Genomic DNA, 25,452 nt, shown 5'->3' with positions numbered 1-25,452 from the left:
GAATTTGTGATTTAATGTCACACTCTTTTCTGCGTAATTAATAACGGCCTGACATGCTTTGAGATATTTTCTTCTTAATAGTATGTCATATGTTGATGAAAAATTTATGGCAATAAAATTTTTGATGGTTGGGGCAAAGTTTGCTTGGTGCAAAAGATACGCTTTTGTTAAGCTCAATTATTCCTTTTATTGTTTGAACATTTAAATTTTCTGATGTTTCTGGAAAATTGAAATAATTTTCGTTGATAATATTTATTGAAGAGCCTGTATCTATAACGCACTTTAAAGGAATGTTATTGGTTTTTAGTTGGACATAGGGATTTGATTGGAGGTATTCGGTTGATCTATTTGATCCAACTGTTCTGTCTGAGCTATCTTATCCGATGCTGATTGATGAAAATTTTCCGACCATTCCATTTTACTCTGACCACTGGTACTCTCTCTTTGCCTTTTAGTGGGTTGATTTACCACAGAGTTTTGATTCTGAGGTTGAATCTGATAATTAAGGGGATTTTCTTGTCTGCCCTGATTAAGATTTTGTTGAAATTCTTCTGGAAGCTGTTGGTTATTTTGGGAATTGGTATGATTTGAATTATTGTATTGGTGGTTTTGCTTATAATAGTTCTGCCCTGAATTGTTTTGGTTTGATTTGTAATTCGAATTTCCTGAATTACTTTGATTGTTAGTTTTGGGTTTCTCTCTCTGGGCTACTTGTTTCAAATTAGACACTGTTGAAATATCAAACTTCGCTAATGTCATATAAAGCTTGTCTGGTAATCTTTTAATAATGACTTCTTTGACTGTGTTATTCATGGCATTTGTGTATAAAATGGTATTGGCGGCATTGCCTTCTAACTCTAACTTATTAATTATAATAAAAGACTTATGTTCTAAATCTTCAATAAACTTACGAAGGTTTCCTCCAATGGAAGTATGGTAATGCCGTCGTAGTAACTCTTCATAAGGCGTTTGCACCTTATATTCGCTGATGAGGGCGCTCCAATTGTTGGCGTGCGCTAGTTGTGATGTCCGTTGTGCATCTCCAGTGAGCTGCATCTCTATAGTACCGTACATCAAGCTATGTTGACGGACGTCCGTCGTCGGCTAGAGTTGTAGAATGTAGTCAACTCTCCGTATGAACGTTCTCAGGGTCAAAGCGTTACCATCGAAATTGGACAACTGTCTAAGCATGGTAAGTGCCTGGTTCAGATGTGTCTCTGATAGTTCCAGTGTCATCTTGGATTAGAATATATTTAGAACTTCAAGATTCGATGTTGCGCTTTTGACTGCACGAAAGGTTCTTTTGCGGATAAAACCAAAAAAAAACTTTTTCGAAGGTTTTGGGCTTTAGTTGCTTACGGCTCCTTTATTTGTTTTTAGCACAAAAAGTCTTGATCACGGGCCAACCTTAGATTTGATATCTGTAGCGGTGGCTTGACACAAGTTTCGCACAATTATTTATTTAATGATACAAAAAGAATTTGCTTATTACGCAACCTTAGATTCGATATCCGTAACGGTCGCTTATACACAAAGTTTTGCACGCACTAAATTATTTCGTTTTATCCTACCGACTGCGCCAGTTATAAATCCAATTCTTTTATTAATTAAAAAAAAATATGGATTGGTGAGAGTGGTGTGAGTGGATGGAGTGGCGGATATATTACTATATATATATCAATAAATGTACAAACATATATATAGTTATATATCCGCCACTCCATCCACTCACACCACTCAATTTCCCACTCCAATCACCCACATAACTTAGTCTAGAAAACAGCGGATGTTTACTGCAACCGAGACTAAAAAAAAATCCTATAAACAAATGTCCCCAAAAAATCTTCCAAGCGTGAGAACGCTTAGTAAGCAAAAATCAATAAGCCAATCAAAATCCAGATCCCTTGTCACCAGATCAAAAGCTCCCAATACTAATATCAAAAGCTTTTTAACCGAACTTTAATCATATCTGTATGAATAATCATAAGTCAGTTCTTGAAACGCTGTGTTTCAATAAAGATCGTTTTTGAGTCTCACCAATCCAAATTTTTTTTAATTAATGAAATGAATTTATAACTAAATATATTTTAACATTTCCCTCATAATACTCATCAAGGTTCCTGCGCCATCTGTAAGGAAGCTCTGGCTGGGGTACAGTTCTCAGTCTCCAGAGTCCCGTCTACAGAACATTTATTTGATCTGAAGACCTTGTAGAGTATTATGATATGAGATGGGGACCACATAAAGGGAGAAAAGGGAAGCGAAAGGGGTAGGAGGAGAGTCCAAGAGGAGCAGCAACGACTGATCTTGTCTGCCAAGCGAAGCCCGCTTGGCCAAGATTCGTTGCCTCTTCACCTTGAGTGACTGAGCCTTGGGATCAGCGACTGACTTCGTCTGCAGGAGAATAACTCCTGCCGAAGTCCGCTGATCCTTCGGCTCCACTCACAAAGTTTAGTGGCCAAGGAAAAGGGAAGGGAAAGGGTAGGCATAAATTTAGTAACAAATAAAGAAATAATGCTAATGATAACTAACTAATCCTAAACATCTTTTATAATTTTGGGTCCCTAAAAGGATCTTAGGAAATGGGCTCACCTGCTGCTCCTTGTATCCCACTTGATGATTTTCTATAGGTTTTTTTTTCCTTGCTGCTGGTTGTTTCACTTTGTTTAACTTGACACTCTTGTGGTCACTGTCGAAGTGATTTTTTCCTAATTCTAGCTCTCTGTTCAAACCCACCCTTGCTCTGCCTACTTATGTCCTAACTGTGAAAACATACGATGCGTCTTGTGCTTTGGCACGCGTCATGATCGCCATCTCTCTCTTTCACTTTCGATTTCTTCATGGTCTCTTTAGCGTCGGCATGCAGCGCTGCAGCTATATCAAGACGGTCGCTAGAAAGAGAGGGAGGCGTCGATCGTAAGTATTGACTATCAGGAAAAAGAACTACAGTTAGTTTTGATGTTGGAATATTTAATGTGCCCTCCATAGGCGTATCAAGTAAAAAGTAATAAAGAAAAGGGGCCCTATATGGGCGTAGTTTGAATTACTTAGGTAATGTGACTCGTTACAAAGTTAACGACGACATCTCCTCCAACAACTGAATTCCACACTAGCGAGTTGATACGATAACGGATTGTATTACACATATAGCAACTGTGTTTTTATGATAAACTGTATGATGCGGTACACCATCAAGGCACATTCTTTTTATCCATACGTTCACACACGCGCAGTATAGGCTATTAACATATTCATTGCAAGAGGGCCAGTTATGTTGGCCTGCACCCGACGCAAATGATTGATTGCAGTGAGCTAAGCTAAGACTGCAATGAAGGTATAACTCTGGCTTATTAAAGGGCCAAACTTATAAATAAAGAATTAATTATAAGCCTGACCATCGGGTAACCAAAAGCTCCCGCCTTTTATTACATGGCGATGCTGCTTCTAATTTGAAAAAAAGGCTGAATATAATTGGCAAAACAAATTACGTGAGTAAGTCGTTTCGCCGACTGCACCTGGTGAAAAAAATATTTTACATTTCCAAGACCAAATGTAATGTATGTTTCTTAAATTCTTTTTACACGGCGATAGTTGTACTAACATTCACATAAGCCCTTGCTATTTGGGGCTCTGCAGCAACATCTTCTTTAAAAAATGTCTTAACCATGCACAAAGTGCTTCGTCGCAATTTAGGAGCAACACTTGGGCCTAACCACGATAGCAGAACTAATAGGCCGACATAGCATGCCCTATACAGACCGCCTCGAAGCTCATCCGATTCCCTTAACCAATAATTTTGCGTCATCACCTCCAGGCGTAGGCTAAAGCAGTCGCATCAATGAAAAAACGACCAACACCGATTGCTCGATAACATTGACTCAGTTTATAAACCTCAAATTCGTTGTAAAAGCTGAGACAACACATAAAATATTAACTCTAGTCCGATTTTAATCAAATGGGGTAGATCGGTTCCTATGGGAGCTATATGTTATAGTCAGCCGATCATGATCAAATTAGTCACCGTCGTTTGAAGGTAACTCACCAATATATCATTTCACGACAATAGTTTATAAAACTACTTATACTGCACCTTTTGCAGTAATTGGCGAGTTAGAATAAATAAAATAAAATGAAAATTGAGTAAGTCGTCTCACCGATACACCAGTAAAACAAATGTGTTTAAGAATAAACATCGTGTTCGTCTGAAATGGCTTCACAAAATCAGATACCACAAAGAAATATACAAAACGAAACTAAAACACAAACCAAACAAAAAACATGCATTCACACTATATGCAAAACACTTAAGACTTTAACAACGGCGCGGTATTAAGTAACCGACTCTGAGCATAAAATATAAGCAATTTTCAACCCCCGAAAAACGTGGGTCATTAGAATAAGTATTTTTAAGAACAATTGTGGCTAGGAGGCTTCCTAGAGTCTAAGACTTCATTTAAATACACATACTATTGTAAATAAAATCAGTTCCAATTTTGAATTCAACGAATGAAAATTGGGATCTGCGATCCATACTCGTATTTGGTCCTTCCACCCGGATTGATCATTTTGACATGTGGGGACATATCAAATGCATATATCGGCGTTTGGATAGTTGGCATTATTGACACCATGTTGTAAGCCGCCACCAATATTCGCATGACAATAATTTTCTGCAGGGTCGAATCATTCTGATTAAATTGAAATGGAACACAGACGCATCATAATTCAAGCCTAAAGGTAGGTGCAAGCAACAAGAAAGACATAGGTTGTTACACAAAGTGCAGAGCAGTGATATAAATTTTGTGTTGCAAATAATATATTGTGGCTACTTTTGTATGTAAAGGCCATTAGCTGTGCCCCCTTATGTAGATATATATATGTGAAGAGGTGTTGTGCAGATCAGAATGGTTATGCCCGTCCCTGGTAATTGAGAGAGCGTCTACAAGAAGATTGAGAGAGCGAATCGGAACGAGAGGCGTCAGTAGTCAGTTGCAGTTGAGAGTTGAAAGTCGTCAGTTGTCAGTTGAAAGTTGTCAGTCGAAAGTTGTCGCAAAACTCAATTAAAGTTGTTCTCAGTTGTATTTCACAAAACCAATGTATTGTAACCTAACCACTCAGAATCGTCTATAATACTTTAGTTAATAAACATAATCAATATAATAAACTTTACATTTGGGGGCTCGTCCCGTTCTGAGTTGGATTAGGAGATACAACTGTGTCGTCATGCTCGTCCCGTTCTGAGTTGGATTACAATTGTGTCGTCATACTCGCCCCGTTCTGAGTTGGATTGGGAGTTCTGAAAAATCGTTGCCTAGTGAAGGAGAGGTGTAAGGAGAACGGAAAGTGGACAAAGTTGAACCCGTAGCAAGCAGACAAACTACCCAATGACAGAACGCACACCACCTTACAAGTCGAAGTCTCAGAAAACGCCGAGAAAAACGCGAAACGCTGTGGCTGTGGCGCCAGCGTCAGCAGAGAAAGCACCGTTTTTGCCGCCAAAAAATCAGCGTCAGAAGCCGAAAGTCCCGAAACAGTGATCGATACAGTGCCCGAAACAGTGATCGAAACAGTGACCGATACAGTGACCGAAACAGCGAGCGAAGAAATCACAGAAGCAGAAACCGAAACAGCGCTTGACCTAATGAACAAAATTGAAACAGTGGAAACGGAACAAGCGATGGCTAACGCCGGGGAAATGCAAAGTCAATTGCAACAGATGATGCAATTACTGACGCTTAAAATACAAGTCGACGAGCAGCGAGAAAGCCAAGTTCATATGTCATAGAATTGCCTTGAAAACATTGTTGGAGAATTTAAGGGATCTGGCCCAAAGAAATGGTTTGAAGTTTTCGAGTATAATGCAGATGAGTTTGAGCTTAACGAAAAGCAAATGTACGGACAGGCGAGAGGCAAGATGAAAGGTGCTGCCAAACTGTTTTTGGAATCAATAAGTGTTAACAATTATGCCAATTTGAAAAGCTGTCTAATCGAAGAATTCGAGTGCGAATTAAACAGCGCTGAAGTCCACCAACTGTTGAGAGAACGGAAAAAGCATAAACAGGAATCGATTCCGGAGTATATTCTCAGTAGGAGAAAGATCGCCTCCGATGGGGATGTAGAAGAGTCAGCTGTTTTGCGATACATCGTCGCAAAATCTGTTTTTTAAGAACGAATTCAAAGTTGGTCTATATGCATGTAAAACCTTTAAGGAGCTAAAGGAAGCCAATGAAATCGTGGATAAACTGGCAAAGAACGATCCAAGGAGTATTTTTAAAACCTCAACAGATGTAGCAAAGACGCAGCTTCCAAAAAGGCAGTTTTGTTTTAAATGCGGATCAGCTGAACACAAAATGAAAGATTGCTTGGGCGAAACAAAATGTTTTAAGTGCAATGAGAATGGACATTTTGCTAGGAATTGCCCTCTTAATGTTGGAAACGATAAAAAGGATACTCGTGGAGATTTTAAAGTCCGCAATATAGTTAATCGTCGACGAGTTAAAAAAATTTCTGTAAATGGGGTTTTGCTTGACTTGCTTGTAGACACAGGATCGGATGTGTCAATCCTCTCGGAAAGCACTGCGAAACAGTTGCCAAACATCGAAGTGCATAGGAACGAATCTACGTTGACTGGTCTAGGCAAAAAGAAACAAAACCGATAGGCGCAGTTGTGGCCGATGTTGTTGTTGACGATCTGCATACAACTCAGAAATTTATCATTGTGCCTGATGAGGCAGTTGAGTGCAATGCCTTAATTGGTTTCGACTTCGTGGAAAAGTTCACCGTCACATACGTCTATGGGGAATACACATTTTCGAAGGGTGACGCCGTTGGAGACTCAGATAAGGAATGCATTGCAGGCTCATACAACGTCTTTGAGGTTGCCAGTGTATACGAAGCACCAACAATCTATCAAAAAGCAGTTCGCGAATTAATAGAAAGCATAGAAGAGCACCCGAAACAAACCCAGATGGAATGTCCAGTTAAACTTCAAATTATTCCGGATGCAACAACAATGAAGTTTTACCAGTCGCCATCACGATTGTCTGCCTGCGAGGCAGAAGCAGTAAAAAATCAAGTAGACGAATGGCTGACCCAAGGGATAGTACGGAAATCAACATCGAGTGTGGCTAGTCGGGTAGTTGTTGTTCAAAAGAAAGATGGTACACCAAGGATTTGCATTGATTATCGAAAACTCAACAGTATGACCCTGTCTATTCGTTTTCCAGTCCCATTGATAGAAGAAGTTCTGGAAAAGCTTCAAGCGGCCACATTCTTTTCAGTTCTGGATTTGGAAAATGGTTTTTTCCACGTGCCGGGGGAGGAATCCAGTAAATACCTAACAGCATTTGTAACAAAAGAGGGTCTTTTCGAATTCAATAAGACGCCGTTTGGATTTAAAAATTCACCTGCCGCATTTATAAGATTTGTCAATTATGTCTTTCAAAAATTTAATCAACGATAATATAATGCAGTTGTACATGGACGATATAATCGTGTATGCCCATTCCGCTGAAGACTGCTTAGAGAAGACACAGAAGGTTTTGCAGTTGGCTGCACAGTATAAGTTGAAAATCAAATGGAAAAAATGCAGTTTCTTACAGTCGCAAATTAACTTTCTTGGTCACATCGTTTGCGGTGGGAAGATTTGGCCAGGCAAAGAAAAAACGGATGCCGTCAATCGATTTGGAACGCCCAAAAATGTTAGAGCAGTTCAGTCTTTTCTTGGACTCACCGGATTTTTCCGAAAATTCAAATCGCAAGACCATTAACAAATTTACTTCGAAAGGATGTAAAATTTCATATAGGTACAGCTGAACTACAATCTTTGCAGAAGCTAAAGGAGTTGCTAACGAGCGAACTATACTCGAGAGATGCTCCCACCGAGTTGCACACAGACGCATCAAAGCATGGTTTTGGAGCGATGCTACTCCAAAGTTTTGAAGATAAACTTTACCCGGTGTACTTTTGGAGTAAAAAAACGACCGAATCCGAAGCTCAAAGTCACAGCTACATATTAGAAGCCAAAGCTATGTAACTGGCTCTACGAAAGTTCCAGCACTACCTGATTGGGATTCACTTTAAATTAGTGACGGACTGTTCAGCGTTCAAGCAGACGACAAAGAAGGAAGACGTTCCAAGAGAGGTGACATCGTATGTGCTGTATTTGCAAGATTTCACCTGCGATATTATTCACAAACCAGGAAAAAGTATGCTGCACGTGGATCATCTGAGCCGCTATCCACAATCAATTTATAATATATCAACGGAGGTATCGGCACGCATCAAAAAGGCGCAAAGTATTGATAACCACATTAAGGCTGTGATAACTATTCTCAATCAACAGTCGTACGAGAATTACAAGATCAAAGGCGGTGTACTGTACAAAGCAATAGATGGAAATGATTTAATCGTGGTGCCAAAACAGATGGAGAATGAAATAATTCGAAAAGCACACGAAATTGGCCATTTTGCTACCCGCAAGACAATACATGCGATTTGTCAGCAGTATTGGATCCCTCATTTGGAGCGCAAAGTGTCTAATTTTATTGATAACTGTATCCGTTGTATAATTCACAGTAAAAAACTTGGCAAGCAAGAATTGATAAAGGTGCATTTAATTGATAAAGGTGACACCCCGTTGCATACTCTGCATATCGACCATTTGGGGCCGATGGATGCCACGTCTAAGTCGTACAAATATATCCTTGCCATGGTAGACGGATTTGCGAAATTCGTGTGGCTCTTTACCACGAAGTCAACAGGCCACGATGAAGTCATAAAAAAGCTGACAGAATGGTTTCACATATTTGGTTTCCCGAAACGTATTATAAGTGACCGAGGTTCTGCCTTTTTGTCGAACGCATTTGCAGAATTTGTCGCCGAGAATAAAGTCGAACACATCCTTACAACCACTGGAGTTGCTCGAGGCAACGGGCAAATAGAACGCGTGAATCGATCCATACTGGCCGTCATATCGAAGCTGTCTGCAGAAGAGTCGAGCAAATGGTACAAATATGTCCCACAGGTTCAAAAGGCTCTTAACTCCCAGGTCCACGCATCTACAAAAGTTTCATCATTCGAGCTGATGTTTGGGACGAAAATGTGTGCACAAGCAGATCGAGTATTATGTCTAATCAACGAAGAATTCATCAATAACTTTAATGCTGAGCGAGAGAGTTTGCGTGACGAAGCCAAGAAGAATATATTAGAAGCACAGATGACTTACAAACGCAACTTCGACAAAGGACGCAAGCAGGATCATGGGTACTTGTTGGGTGATCTCGTCGCAATCAAGCGAACCCAGTTTGTCGCAGGCCGGAAGTTGGCCAGTTGTTTTCTTGGTCCTTATGAGGTAACTAGGATAAAGAGGAACGGCCGCTATGATGTACGCAAAGCAGCCCAAGTGGAAAGACCAAATCAGACCAGCACAAGTTCCGACAATATGAAGCTGTGGAGGTATGTTGTTGACAATGACGATCCGGAATCATCTGGGACAGATGATGATGATCAGGAGGAGCCGAATGTGAAGAGGTGTTGTGCAGATCAGAATGGGTATACCCGTCCCTGGTAATTGAGAGAGCGTCTACAAGAAGATTGAGAGAGCGAATCGGAACGAGAGGCGTCAGTAGTCAGTTGCAGTTGAGAGTTGAAAGTCGTCAGTTGTCAGTTGAAAGTTGTCAGTCGAAAGTTGTCGCAAAACTCAATTAAAGTTGTTCTCAGTTGTATTTCACAAAACCAATGTATTGTAACCTAACCACTCAGAATCGTCTATAATACTTTAGTTAATAAACATAATCAATATAAAAAACTTTACATATATATATATATATTAGCGCATGGAGTGTCTGAGTATGAGTTATGAATGAATTAATATACATACATATGTCCAGCGATAATCCTCATACTTATTTTGGTCCATTCTCTTTAGCATGCCAGCCTACAGTTTTATCGAGGAAGAAAAGAAGTAACATTCATCTTTGTAGGATAAAGCTCACTAAAAGTGGATTTGAGAAATCCTTAAAACACTAAGTTAATCTCAGGGGTACGTGGGTCGTTTCGCGGAAAATAATTATTTATTAGATAGCCACCCAAAAATTTATGCTCCATCCAATTAATTACAAAATTTTGTCTTCATTATTCAGATTATTTTTAAAACAGTTGTTTGAAAATTTTGGAATTTGTTTTAGACGTTGCGATTGCAGATGATGAGTATTCGGATAGGGGACTGAGGCCACCTAAAGGGGAGGAAAGGGAAGGGAAAGGAGTAGAAGGAGAGTCCAAGAGGAGTAGCAACGCCTGATCTTGTCTGCCAAGCGAAGCCCGCTTGGCCAAGATCCGTTGCCTCTTGGACTGGGAAAAGAAAGCGTGAAAGGAAATATTAGTGGGGTTATTAGAAAGGGATGGTGAAGAGGAACTGCAACGACTGACCTCGTCTGCCAAGCGAAGCCCGCTTGGCCGAGATCCGCTGCCATCTTCACCTTGAGTGACCGAGCCTAGAGACCAGCGACTGACTTTGACTGCAGAAGAATGACTCATCCTGCCGAAGTCCGCTGATCCTTTGGCTCCACTCAAGTAGTTAAGTGGTCAAGGAAAAGGGAGGGGAAAGGGAAAATACAATTTGGTCACATATAGAGTAATAATGCCGGGTGTATTAAATGTTAATGTATATTTTATTGTTGATTAACTGATACTACATATTTTTAGTAAGTTGGGTCCCTACCGCGCTCAAGTAGAAATGAAGGGGATCTAAGGACATGAGCTCACCTGCTAATCCTGGATGATTTCATTAGGGCACTGTGTCTATTACTTTTTGCTGCTATTGCTTGCACTTGTCGACTTTACACTTTCTTGGTTACTGGTGAAGTGATTTTCTCCTAATTCTAGCTCTCTGTTCAAACCCACCCTTGCTCTCCGTACTTATGTCCTAACTGTGAAAACATACGATGCGTCTTGTGCTTTGGCACGCGTCATGATCGCCGTCTCTCTCTTTCACTTTTGATTTTCTCATGGTCTCTTAAGCGTCGACATGCAGCGCAGCGTCCCGCTGTCGGGAGGTTGTTGTCTCCGCGACGCGTCGACGCTGCAGCCGCATCAAGACGGTAGTTAGAAAGAGAGAGAGGCGGCGATCGTAAATATTGCCTTTTAAGAAAAAAGAACTACAGTTAGTTTGAGTATTGAGATATTTAATGTGCCCTCCATGGGCGTATCAAAAATAAACGAAAAATAAAAGGGGACCCACAGGGGCGTAGTTTGGGATTCCAGCAGAAGAAATGTGATTTGTCACAAACTGTCTAAAATGTATTGCCTATTCGGCAAAACATGGAAAACAAGAAGGCTTTTTCCACAATATACCTAAGGGATCAGTTCCTTTCGAAGTTATTCACATTGACCATTTTGGTCCAGCTGACAAGTGCAGATCTAACAAACATGTTTTTGTCATTGTAGACGCATTTAGTAAGTTTGTTAGGCTTTACCCGACAAAAACCACAAACACGAAAGAAGTAATGCACGCATTATCAGATTATTTTAGAGCGTATAGCCGACCAAAGTGTATTATATTCGACAGAGGCAGCAACTGCCTCACATCAAAAGATTTTGAAGATTTTGTGAATGATAATGAAATAAGACATGTTAAGGTAGCAACTGGTTCACCTCAAGCAAACGGACAAGTTGAAAGAATTAACCGGAGTTTAGGATCGATGATAGCAAAATTGGTAGATACAGAGAGAAATTTACATTGGGATATAGTTCTCGATGTATTAGAACATGTTCTAAACAACATTTTACAAAGAACAATTAATTAATATCCGAGTAAAATGTTATTCGGAGTCAGACTGAAAGGAAAGTCAAACGACACATTAGTAAATGAATTAGAAGAATTAAATAATAAAGAAGAGATTAGGGATCTAGAATAAATTAGAGATAAAGCTAAAAATAGTCAAAATAAAGTCCAGGAATATAATAAAAAAAAATGGTAGATACAAAAAGACAAACACCACACTCATATAAGGATGGAGACTTAGTAATGATAAAAAATTTTGACACTCATGTAGGAATTTGTAAAAAACTGATACCCAAATTCAAAGGACCTTATAAAATTGCAAAATTTTACGAAACGACAGATACGTTGTTGAAGACGTAGATGGTTTTCAACAATCGAGAATCCCTTACAAATGAGTTTGCGCAGTAGCAAATATGAAACCCTGGCTAGGAAATACATAGAATTAAAATTCATATTGTAAGGAGTCCTGGAGTACTCCAGTCAGGATAGGCTGAATTGTAGCAGTTAGTAATACATATAGCAATAAGCAATACATGTATAATAAGAAATAAATAATAAGATACAATAAAATACACATGATCAACATGATATATATAAATACATAATTATAAGCAAGCAAGAACAAAAAAGAATCAATAAAGAACATTCTGAGTTTGACATTGAAGAAGCAAGCATCGCGTGACTACAAATTTCGCATTTTTTTTAGCAGATTAGTTAGAGACTTAGTTAATACTCCAAAATTTTTAATAAATTTTCTAAAGTGGATTGGGACTGTGGACTGGGCAAATTTAGTTGCAGCTTTTGTTTTTGCTTCAGATATACATATCTTTTGGTCTTCAAAAATTCAACTCTTTTCTTTAAGAATGTAAACTCTCTTTATTTTCTAGTTATTAATCCCTTGGGATTGATATTATATGTTTGGATTTTATTTCTATAATCTTTATTAGACATGTGGTCCTATTACTGACTGATTAACTAATTTATACCAATCGGCTTGGGCTAAAGGTTCTGACAGCTTTCCCAACATTGGGGTCAACACACGGTTCACACGCTCGACCTGCCCATTGGCCTGAGGGGCAGCAGTTGCTATTTTAATATGGTCAATATTTCTGTTATCTACAAATTCAGCAAATTAAAACGACGTAAAACATGTACCTCTGTCGGATATAACTCTTCTTGGACGGCTATAATAATCAAAATATTTTTCTAACGCGGCGGTTACTTCTTTGGTACTATTGGAATTTACGGGATACAATTTCACAAACTTTGTAAATGCGTCAATCACTATCAAAAGATGCTTTCTTTTCGATATAACACTAAGGGACGTAGGTGGTCAACATGAATAGTATCGAACGGAATCGGACTCTTCCGAAAACTATGCAAGGTTCTATTATGTATAGTTCTGGGAACACTACGTAGAATACACGGCAGACAGTTTTTTATAAATGCCTCTCCTTCAACATTCATTAAAGGGAAACAGTACTTTTCTTTCAAATTGTTTACACATTTCTCAACGCCTAAATGGCCTAGTTTCTCGTGACCTCTTCTTATTAGTTCTTCTTGCATACGAGTCGCTGCATACAAACACAGTCTTTCCTTAGCATTTCTCTTGTAGACTATACCATCGAACTCGAATCCAACATCATTACGTTTTCTAAATTCTCTCTTAATTTACGGATATCCGGTCTCTTATCTGTTCTGTCGGCAATAATAAATCAACATCTTGCGGAGATACACCCACTACACCAACCAGGTTCGTCGACTCATTTCAATTGATCACCTTTTTCGCTTTGACAACACCGTAACGGTTCTTTACTTTCTTGCATTTTACTTAATCTCGGATCGACAGAATTATTGTCTAATAAGACACAAGGTTTATTCTCAAACGGTTTTAAGAAGCTTTTATCTAGCTCACACGGCTTTAAACATCTCTTCCCTAAATGGACACACGGGCTTGTCTCACACGGTTTTGAACAACATTTTCTTTTATCTCACACGGTTTTAACTTAGACGGTGTTGAACAAATTTTCTCTAAGGGATCACACGGTTTTATTTCACACGGGTTTAAACAACTTTTCCCTTAAGGAACACACGGTTTTATCTCAGATGGTTTTGAACAATTATTTCCCAAAGCAACGCCTGGTTTTAACTCATACGGTTTTGAACAACTTTTCCTTAAAGGACCACACGGTTTTATATCATACGGTTTTAGTGAATTTTTTCTAAAAGGAGAACACGGGTTTATCTCACACGGACTCAAACAGCTTTTTTCAAAACGACGCAAGCTTTAATCTCACACGGTTCGGAGCGACTTTGTTCTGGAACGGCACACGGTCCAATCGAATCTCTACTAAACTCACTTTTCTCTGAGGGGACACACTGTTTTATCAAATCACTTTCAAATTTAGACCGTTTTACGAACTCACATGGTTCAACGGAGCTTTCTTTAAAAGTAATACACGGTTCATAAGGTTCTGTTGGGACATCCTGGTCTCTCTTCACAAACAAATCACATGGATCAAAATCACCTTCTGCAATATCTTCTAACAACTCGGTTTGCCGACTTAATGCATCTACATGGCCCATGTTTGAACCGGATCTGTGAACAATAGAATAATCAAAATTTTCCAATTTTATTGATTTTTTACTTAAGGTTTGGACCAACGAATTGCAATCGGTAACGAATTGCAATCGGTAATCGGTAATCAAAAATGGTCTGTGTTCTAGATATACGGGAAATTGGCACACGGCATATATAAAGGCCAAAGTTTCAAGTTCGAAACTGTGATAGCGGGACTCGGCGGCTGTCGCCTTTCGAGAATAATAAGAGACTGGATGCATTTTGCCATCAGTCTGTCTTTGCATGAAAGAGGCACCAAAGCCATTTGAAGTGGCGTCAGTATGCAACTCAGTTTCGTAACTAGGGTTAAAGATAGCTAGTACGGGCGGACTAGATAAGGCAGATCTTAACATAAGAAATGCGTTTTTAACGGTTTTGTTCATTGGATAAGGACCACCTTGCTTAAGCAACTCAGTTAACCGTTATAGCCAATGCGGGAGAAATTCGGAACAAATTTGCGAAAATAAGAAAATAGGCCCAAGCAGGAATGTAATGCTTTGCTGTTAAGTGGTTCTGGGTATTCTTGAATAGCTTTTATCTGTATTATTTGGTAAAATTCCCTTATCACTAACTTCATATGCTAAATAATCTATGCGCTTCTGTAGGAAAATGCTTTTCTTCAGATTGAGCTCTAAATTGTACTCAATAAAACGATCTAACAGTTTTGCTAACAACTTAAAATGCTGATTCACGGTGCTGGTGGCAAGAATAATATCATCCATATATACTACAAGTTCTCGATCTCTAATCATATCACTAAGTATGTTTGATATAAATCTCTGAAATACAGCTATATATTCGAACTGCCCATAGGGTGTAACGAATGCAGTGTATTTAATTAAATTCTCTTCCATGCCTACATGGTAAAAGCCACTTTTCAAATCTATGACGGAGAAATCGGTCTTGCCCTCCAGGTATTCTAGGCAATCTTCTATCAAAGGCAACGGAAAATGGGGGGAATTGCTTGGTCGAATCACATTATTCAACTGTTTTAGTAACGATTCCTCTTTCACGATATGATAACCTTCTTGGACTACTATGAAATGGTGTTGTATCCGTCAGACATATTCTCATCATATATTTGGGCGAGCCGTAATTAATTGAAAATCTGTCAATGTAATGCTCACTCACAATATTTTGCCACTCACTCATTGTGCCTAACCCAAATTCACTACCGACAGTAATATTTTCGGTATCTGACAGCGTTGCACAAACGGTTTGCAACTCTTTTAGCCATTCTCGAAACGGGGATGCATTCGCGGTTACATTAGGGTCATTACAATTATTATTAATGGTATTATGCTTAGGATATTTAGTAAACAGGGATGCACAGAAGGATTCGTAAACAAAAGCAATGGTACTCTTTAATGATACGGAGTTATTTTCATACTTTCTTACATTTTCAATCAATGAGAACTTAACACCTATTTTATTCAAGGCATCTCTACCAAGAAGTAGTTGCGTCGGCATAATATTATCAGGAATAACTAAAAATTGAATTTCATAATATTTTTGGCAAAACAGAACCAAACATTTGACTGTTCCAAAAGTCAGAATAGAGTCGCTCAGTTCATGAAAATAACTATTAACTAATTTATCGCAATTCAAATGCGGCATCAACGCTCTTCTGGCGAAGCTTACTGGGCTTCCGGAATCTAATAGGGCAAAAATATTATTAACATCAGTGCATCCTCCTTTACAAGATATTCTTAAACTTACTAATTGAATAAATGACTTATCATCGATGGTGTCCGGGTCTTCACTGGCGCTCGCTTCAGACAATTCCGGTATTGAAGGCCCACTTTGAAGCATCAAAAACAACTTCCTTCTGGTCTCTCGGGGAGTGAACAGTGAGTGCTTAAGTGACCAATCTGGCGGCAATTGTAACATGTCTTCTCGTTTACAGCAGGCGTAATGGCCTGCGCACGGTCTGAAGTCTGACGAGCTTGCGGAACGTAGTTTTTGACTGGTGGCTGAACTGATTGAAAACGCATCATCTTCTCTCGCAATTCATTCAAGGAAGTACAATAATACAAAGGAGCTGACAATCCGGTTCGATCTTGTAGTCCGTCAACAATGTATTTGACCACATCGGTGTCTTCAAAATTGCCCTGCTGAGCAATATTTCGCATAATGATGAAATACTGCAAGAGTGACTCTCCTTTGCCAATTGAGCGCTTCCTCATCTGGTTAGCTATCTCGTAATTTGTCATTTGTAGGCCAAATACCTTCACAAGGGCATCCTTCAGCTCGCTCCAGGTTGTAGTCTTTTCACATGTCATGTATGCTTTAGCAGATCCCTCCAGCAGTCGGTTGCCCAACGACCAACATTGGGCATCACTCAGTACATACACTCTAGCCGCTTTCTCTACTTCACGAATCCATATGTGAATAGCCAGATCACCATCACCAGGAAATTTAGGTACAGTAGTTTCGACATCCTTCAAGTTCAAGCGGCAATTGTATTCCGGTCTGCTTAGGTTCTCCTCAAGCTGCATAACACGTGTTTTTAACTCAGCCAGATTCTTACGTGCGGTATACAATTCGATGTTTGAAGTGTTTATTATGAATCGGAATTCGACTAAATGTATACGGAATACAATTCACATAAGAATTGACCACTTGAAGAACACTTTTTTACAAGCAGTCAAAAGCGTTTCAAGTGGAAAAGATGTAATCGAGTTGAGTGGCAAACAGTAAGTTTAAGCTTTGAATTACTGTTTAGTTCAGCGCTTTAAATATGACAATGGAATTTAATTTAAATTGTTTCAAATATATCAGCAAATAATATCAAAAAATATTGTAAAACAAATCCCTAATCTTCTACCCCGGGATTAACATACATTTCGCATTATAGTCATGCCAAAATAAAAACTTGTTTCCCGCAAAGCCTTCAATTTTGAAAAGGAGACAAAAAAAACAACAAAAACGAAAAATGTGAAAAACAATTTTCTTTAAAATTAATTTTCCTAATCAGCAACTGAGCAAAATGTTACCCCAACCACTTTCTTTGTCATCGTTTTCGACTTTTTTTATTTATGACATTCTTTTTGAAGCCAACTTTGGCTTGATACCCATTCCTCTGTGTCTGTGATATGTGTGATTCAAAAATGACTTTGCTAGCTGCTGTGCTTGTGGAGGAGATAACAAAAGCGCTTGCTAAGGACTAGAAAATTTTCCTTTCTCACTCATTCGTTTTTTTACTTTTGGCTAAGATTTTGCTATCAAGATTGTAAAGGAGGTTATGCAAATTAGAAACACAGAGAGCGCGGATGAAAGGAGAGAGAGAGGTAGAGATAAAGAAAGTGTTGTCATAAGTTGTTAGCAAAAAATTGCGTTAAAAAAACCAAGACAGAGAAATGATTTCTTTTTGATTTAATTTGCTGCGAGTAATTAAAATTGACATGAACATAAAATTCCATTTGCCAAACGCTTAAGCCAAAAAGTAAATTTCCATTTATTTACTTTAATTTAAACGAACGAATAGCAGACCAAAAGTTGAGTCTCTGCGTGTGTCCTGTCTATGCAAGTGAGAGTGTGAGAGTGTGTGTGTGTATGAGTCTGTGGGAATTCGTTATTAACACTGCCAGAGTAAAAGAAAATTAGCATAACAAAAGGCATCATTTTCAGTTACTGCACAATGCAAACATGGCTAAGTCGATTCTTAATTTTCAATTAAAATCCAATTTACAAATAGACGAAAACGTCCAAACGAGAAATTCTCTTTTCTTTCTATTTCGTTTTCACGTGCTCATCTTATAAACGAATTAGAACTTTATCAAAGATTATGATTTGAAGTGAAAAAGGAATTGATTTTTAATTTAAGTTTGTATTTAAAATTTACTGAAACCTAACTCCCACACACAGGCACTGGTAAATGAATAAGGACTAGAAAGAAGTTCGCATTTGTTCTCAAGAGAGTGCAAAACGGATTCAAATGGCATAAAAAATAAATCCCATTTTCAATTAAAGATGAGTGAAACACTTATTCGTAATTCTTTAAGTGTAGAGCAAAACATTTCCAAAGTGTTTGTAGTTATATCAAAATATATCAACCAAAATTATTTACAAAATAAAAACCTATGAGATAATAAATAAATTATGTCACACATAGGTTTTTGGCAAATTGCTTCGACTAATTTAAACAATTGTGCAGTGGCCTCAGACCATTAGCATTCAGTTTCTTCGCCAGCAACTTGAACTTTCTTTCACCAATCTTGTTCAGGTTAGCCATAAGTTCGATCAAATTAATGGACAATTTTCGAACCATTTAAAATATTCCATGTGCGCTTACAGGCCAAATGGAATTCCCCTTGGCATTTCGATAATAGTTCCTCATCTGAAAAACTCCTCAAATAATCTGTTAATAGTTGACATTGTGATAAAAATTTCTGATGCTCAATGTCCAAATCGAATACGAAATGGTATAATTGATTTAAACAGATTTTGCAATCACTGCCGTTTTTGGTCAAAAAAAGATCTATTGCTATTGCATTCAGATACTGTTTGTGAGCTTGAACTATATCATCCATTGTCTTGGCTTCATTGCATTTCAGCTTTAATTGACCATAAGCTTCATCTAAAACCTGAATCAAAAGATAATGTCTTATGTTTCTCATCACACTGATAAATAAATCGAGTAAGGCTTGAAAACGTCGCTCCACCTGATTGACATCGGCGAGATACTCTAATTCAATACGACGACAAAAAGAATATTTATGTCTTACAATTCTTTCGCACAGTATATAGTTGGCAGTATGACATTTCCAAAGGTCTAGAAAAATACATGAATACATCTGAACACTTTGACCTATTAGAGCCCTCCAATTGTCAGCTAAACGCCAGCATAATTGAAACTTTGACCAACATAGAAAACTCTCTGAAGAAATGTGGGACTGTTAGTGCAATCCCACTTTTTCCTCCCGAATTTCTAGGCCGTTTTTACTCACAATCAATCAGTTTTATTATTATTTATTTATACATTTATCACTTAATTACCACATAACTACACTCTTCTTATTCGAGCAGCCACGATCAACACAACCGGTCCATGATACAATAACATAAGGTAGTCTCGTCGTCAGCAGAGGCTGTCTGCGGACGAATTTAGTAAAAGTTGTGACCAACAAAAAGGAACAATGAGTTATTGCTATTTTTGTCGCAAAAGTGTGCCAGGTGTGAAAACCATTCACGCACCAAAATATATTGTTAAGAGGAAGTTGTGGGAGGAAAGCCTTGGGTGCAGCCTTGGTGAAAACTCCAAAATTTGCGACACACATTTTGATGTTTCTCAATTCACGCTTGCATCTAAAAACGGCCAAATTTATAAAAGGAGGCGCCTTAATGAAGATGCCGTTCCAAAACGAGAAGAGGCTCAATCAAACATTATTAAAGAAGGCTATGTTAATTCGAGCACACAAACAACGTAAGTTAAGTGTGTAAATAAATGTATATATGTACATGTTAACTATATGTGACGGTATTGCAGAAATAAAGTGATAGATAAAACATTGTATACGGAAAGTGGTATACTGAAGCAAAAGATAAATGCCATGGAAAAAGAGATGCAGAGCTTACGACAACAGCTTGAGGAGTTTTGCCAACTGGAAGAGTCTCTGGGCAAAATATTTACAGAAACCCAGATAAAAATATTGAAAAATGGTGGCAAACGAACTTTATTCAATCCAGATGATATGTCTGCTGCTATTTGCCTCCATACCGCAGGCCCTCGGGCGTACAATCATCTATATAAAAAGGGATTCCCTTTACCGAGTCGTGCCATCTTATACAGATGGTTATCAGAAGTCGATATAAAGACTGGTACCCTGGATGTCGTCATTGACCTAATGGCAAATGAGGAAGTGGACGAAACTGATAAGCTTTGCGTATTGGCCTTCGACGAGATGAAGGTTACAGCTGCTTACGAATATGACAGCTCAGCGGACGTCGTGTACAAGCCAAGCAACTTAGTGCAACTGGCAATTGTGCGCGGCTTACGAGAATCGTGGAAGCAGCCAGTTTATTTTGATTACAACACCCGAATGGACATGAACACACTTAACACCATTTTAAGGAAGCTGCACCGTAGAGGATATCCAGTAGTAGCAATTGTGTCCGATTTGGGCGCCGGAAACCAACGACTATGGACAGAGCTTGGTATTTCAGAAAGTAAGTGTATTACAAGAATTATAATCAGAGAGAAGTTTTAGTTGTTTTTCGTATGTTTTTAGAAAAAAACCTGGTTTAGCCATCCAGAGGATGATAAACTGAAGATTTTTGTTTTTTCGGATGCCCCTCATCTTATATAGTTAGTCCGTAACCACTACTTGGAAACTGGATTAAAAATAAACGGAAAGCAATTGAATAAGACTACAATTCAGCAAGCATTGACTCACTGTTCTAAGTCTGATGTGTCAATAATGTTCAAAATGACTGATAACCACATTAATGTGCGTTCGCTCGCTAAACAAAAAGTTAAATTGGCATCTCAGTTGTTTTTCAATACAACTGCCAGCTCCATCAGACGATGCTATGCTCTAGGGTATGAAGTAGAGAATGCTTGTGAAACTGCCGATTTCTTTAAACTTATTAACGATTGGTTCGATATTTTCAATACAAAACTTTGCACGGCTAATTCCATTGAGACAATACAGCCTTATGGAAAGCAAATTGAGACTCAAAGGAAAGTTTTACTGGAAGTTTCAAACCTGATGAGCAGTGATATTGTTGGAAAATAACACACACTTCCCTTTCAGAAAGGCTTTTTAGTTAGTAATGCGTCCCTTGATGCATTATATACATATACACTTAAAGCAAAAGTATAAAATGGAATATATCATAACAAGTCGTCTGAATTAAGACATTTTGGAAAATTTTTTTGGCGCCATGCGGTCGCGGGGTGGACAATATGACCATCCAACTCCGCTTCAATTTAAGTATAGATTAAGAAAGTACATAACAGGTATGACAAAATTAAAATAATTTATGAGCAAATAATTCATTTCAATAACATAAACTAATTAAATGTTTACCTTTTTATTTCAGAAACGTTTTGTCCGTGATTGTCTTTTGTGCTATGTCTGTTTCTTCATTTGTTATTATGTATATTTTAATAAGAATTTATATGAGAATTAAGAATTTAAACAAAAAAATTAGTGTACAGCAACAAAAACAACGCCTAGTAGGCAATTCAAAATTATTAAAAAATAAAACTGAAAAAATTACTTCATCTATTTGTTTATTTTTATTTTTGGCCATTTCAAACCCCAAGGGCCAGCGGAGGGTTAATCAACACACTGTACAGCCATTTCATCCGCACTCACTATACAAAGTGCCTCTCACTCACACTTATTGCAAGCATAGCTAAGACAGTTCTGCTGCCGACGAGACTACCTTATGTTATTGTATCATGAACCGGTCGACACAACTTGACGCCATAAAACTCTTTTCTCAAATGATATCGATGGTTTGTCATCGATATCGTTGATAAACTTTAAATTATGCACCTCTGAACTGGTTCCGTACAATCGACCGCTTCTCGTCTCTCGACCCATTCCCACATTCGGCCGGACTAAATTATCATTCGCCTCGAATGTTGAATCGTCTGATGAATTCACTTGACCATTCCACGACTTCATATACTCTGCGACAGTTGAGGTTTTCCCAGGACCTTCGTGATCTCCTACCTTTTCTACGTCATAGCGTCCATGAGACTTAACTTTCACCACCCTATATGGTCCAAAATATTTAGCCTTAAGTTTTAATCCTGAACCATATTGCGTTCGGTTAATTGCTACCAAATCATCGATTTTATACTCAACCTTTTGCGTTTTTGCGTTTTTTGTTATAACTTTTACGATTCTCCTCTTGGATTCTCTCAATATTATGCTGAGCTTCCTGACGAACGTTAGTGCGTTCGATTTCTAGCTCTTCTATGGCTTCCTCTTCCAAAAGTTCTTGTAACTCAGGGAAACTATTAGTTCTCATCTCAACCCCGGTTAATAATTTAAATGGCGACACTTTTGTGCTTCTAGGAGGGGTACTATTGATTGCTTGCTGCACTCTTTCAACGTACCTATACCACATAGTCGGTTTTTCATAACAAAGTTTTGTTAGCATAGGAATAATTATCTTATGGATACGTTCAACTTGACCATTTCCCCTAGGTACTCCGGTAGCTATCATTAAATGCTGAATGTTTTGCTCTTTACAATAATCTCCGAACTGGTGAGAAACAAATGCTGCACCTCTATCTGATATAATTCGCCCTGGATTTCCAAAAACTGATGCTTGACGCCTGAGTCTATCTACTACCGCTTCTGATGCCGTATTTTTTGTTGGATAGAGCCACACAAATTTCGAAAACGCGTCGACGACTACAAATAGATAGTTATAACTCTTCGCTGTCGGATCCATAGGTCCTACATGATCAACATGATAAGTCCCTAAAGGTTTAACTTCTTAATTTATTGGAGCTAAGAAACCTTCTTTCTTGCCTGCTTTACCTTCCGAAACAATGCATTCGATAGAATTTTTTACAATCTCAGAGGCCTTTTGGAACAACTTCGGTATGTAAAACTTTCTCTCAACTTCCTCTTTTAACATTTACTTTTCTTTTAATTCCAAATTTACTTACTTCACTTTTGAATTCCAAATTTATTTACTTTACTTTTGAATCAACATTAATTTACTTTACTTTTATTCAAGCCAATCTTTAAATTATTAGTTATAATTTTGACATAAATTTATATTGATTTAATTTAATGATTGCATCAACTCAATTTAAATTATAACATTTTTCGTTCTGTAAACATAATGTTAATTAACATAAACATCTGGCTCACCACTATGTTGCCTTCTCGCTCGCTCGTGCTGACTCACCAACGCCGTTTATTCGCGCCGATTCTGCTGATATGCCGATCTTTCACGAATGCTCTCACTAACGCTGTCTCGCTCGTGACGCCAATGCCAATGCCGATGTCTCGCTCTTGTACAAATTTTTCCACTGACGCCGCCAAACTTGTGCGTCTAATGCTTTCTCGCTCTTGCCGCCAATTGTTGTAGCTTCTCTTGCCGCCAATTCTCAAGAATTTCCCACTCTAGGTACAGCTGCTCACCACATAGATTTTATGTTCCAGGCCATTTGCCACATAAATCTACCATCTCAGTGAATAGTTCCCACGACGATACTCCAACACATTTACCAAAATTACGCTATACCAGCCTCATTGCCACGTAAATTTGTGCAAAATTCCAACGATCGTCAATCTCTTTGCGTTTTCAGACTCTTTGCCACGCAAACTTCAGGGTTCTATACTGTTCGCACCTCCACACTTTTCACTCTCACTTGAACTTGGACGTTTCGCTGTCCCTCTCTAACATACAAGCATTCATCAATTGGGGTGGTTACCGCTCTTTGTACATTAAGGTTAAATCAAACACACATTTCTTTCGAACTTTCTGTCTTTGGCGACTCAATTTTAATGAATTTTTCGCTTCGAACGATTTGTTTTAATTATTAGTGTTCTTTATTTAACAACATCTCTTAACTGCACGTAAGTTCGATGCACTATGTAAATGTACATATCTCACTTCTGACACCAATTTGTGGGACTGTTAGTACAATCCCACTTTTTCCTCCCGAATTTCTAGGCCATTTTTACTCACAATCAATCAGTTTTATTCAACATTATTTCTTTATACATTTATCACTTAATTACCACATAACTACACTCTTCTTATTCGAGCAGCCACGAGGAACACAACCGGTCGACACAACTTGACGCCATAAAACTCTTTTCTCAAATGATATCGATGGTTTGTCATCGATATCGTTGATAAACTTTAAATTATGCACCTCTGAACTGGTTCAGTACAATCGACCGCTTCTCGTCTCTCGACCCATCCCCATAGAAATTTCCTCCATATAAAGCTCAGAGTTATCCTTAGTTAATATTTGCTTTAACACAGAGTTAAGCTGGTGCAAATCAAACAAATCGACCGATTGTTCAAGCAAAGGTTCAAGGCGTTCTACCAATTTAGTAAGGAAGAAGTATATATTTAAAAAGCTTATAGAAGAGGTCGATGGCCGGCTCATGTTGACTAAAGATGTACGATGAAATGTCTTGATTTACCCATGCAACAAGATCATTTAACGGTTCCATATCGTGATTCAAGTAAGTCAGCTGAAAGGCCTTGGCAAGCTTTTTGGTAGCTCAGTGGTACTTCAACATCGATGACATTTTCCCACATTCAATATTAAGTGACATAGTTTGTTACTCAAAAACAAGGGAGCTAGCTTGGTTACTAGAGTCAAACATCCCCTGCCAGAAATTTCTCCGTAGGTAAAGTCAAATTTTCAATAATAAAAAACTCTGCACACTCCGTTTCGAGTAGCTCAACAAAACGTAACCAGCGGCTTAAATTCTCTAGCATAGTCTGGCTAACCAATAATAACCAATTTTGCAATAAATTTTCATATCCTTGAAACAATTCTTTGAAAGTGTGCTCAATACATTTGCTTCCTCAAAAATAAGGCAATTTAGATTTAGCATCCATTCAAATCTCGATTGAAAATTTCTACTCGATTTCCACAATTGAAAGAGAGATGTAGGGTTTTCAAGTTTTTGATATTTTCGATGAAACTGTTTGTATTGCAAAAGTTCTTCACGCTCACTTTGAGCTAAGGCCAAGCCACTCTTACCTAAATTCAGAAGTTGTTTCTGCTGATTTTGCAGCTCTCGGTACAAACATCCCAAATGTCCCAAGGCCAACAACAAATATGACTCGCTTAGGTTACGCTGTTGTTCCGCTGCGATAGGAGAACATTGATAAGCTGGATTCGATTTAAATAAATGTATAATAACGGCTGGTGCTGCTATAATGTAACGCCGATGTTGCCATTTGTTTGAAGAACAAATTTCCCTCGAGCTGCCCTTATCATTCTCCATAATGTTTTCAAACTTATTCAACTCATTGCATGTTGCACTTGGACGTTTGGTTTCCAAAATTTTTTCAAATTTCATTTTTAATGGTTTGAATTGAATGTCCA

At 38.3% G+C, this 25,452-nt stretch overlaps 1 protein-coding gene across 1 annotated transcript; it reads left to right on the top strand.

Moving 5' to 3' along the window:
* Positions 1–1,135: 1,135 nt before the first annotated feature.
* Positions 1,136–9,571, top strand: LOC137579562 (uncharacterized). Its single transcript, XM_068293347.1, has 5 exons — positions 1,136–1,192; positions 6,707–7,160; positions 7,227–7,328; positions 8,103–8,372; positions 8,871–9,571. Exons 1-5 carry the CDS (start codon positions 1,136–1,138, stop codon positions 9,569–9,571), a joined length of 1,584 nt encoding a protein of 527 aa, XP_068149448.1.
* Positions 9,572–25,452: the final 15,881 nt, after the last annotated feature.

The sequence above is a fragment of the Drosophila tropicalis genome, unplaced genomic scaffold, assembly GCF_018151085.1.
Source record: "Drosophila tropicalis isolate 14030-0801.00 unplaced genomic scaffold, ASM1815108v1 contig_700, whole genome shotgun sequence".
NCBI classification, from domain to species: domain Eukaryota; kingdom Metazoa; phylum Arthropoda; class Insecta; order Diptera; family Drosophilidae; genus Drosophila; species Drosophila tropicalis.
The sequence above is the reverse complement of the archived record's forward strand: the minus strand, read 5'-3'. Positions and strand labels throughout refer to the sequence as shown.

Excerpts from the sequence above, each read along its gene's own strand:
- LOC137579562 (XM_068293347.1), top strand. The coding sequence starts at position 1,136 with ATGAACGTTCTCAGGGTCAAAGCGTTACCATCGAAATTGGACAACTGT. Across the intron at positions 1,193-6,706 it reads TGGACAACTGTCTAAGCATG|AAATTTATCATTGTGCCTGA; the intron begins GTAAGTGCCTGG and ends CATACAACTCAG. Across the intron at positions 7,161-7,226 it reads TGTTGTTCAAAAGAAAGATG|TCCCATTGATAGAAGAAGTT; the intron begins GTACACCAAGGA and ends TTCGTTTTCCAG.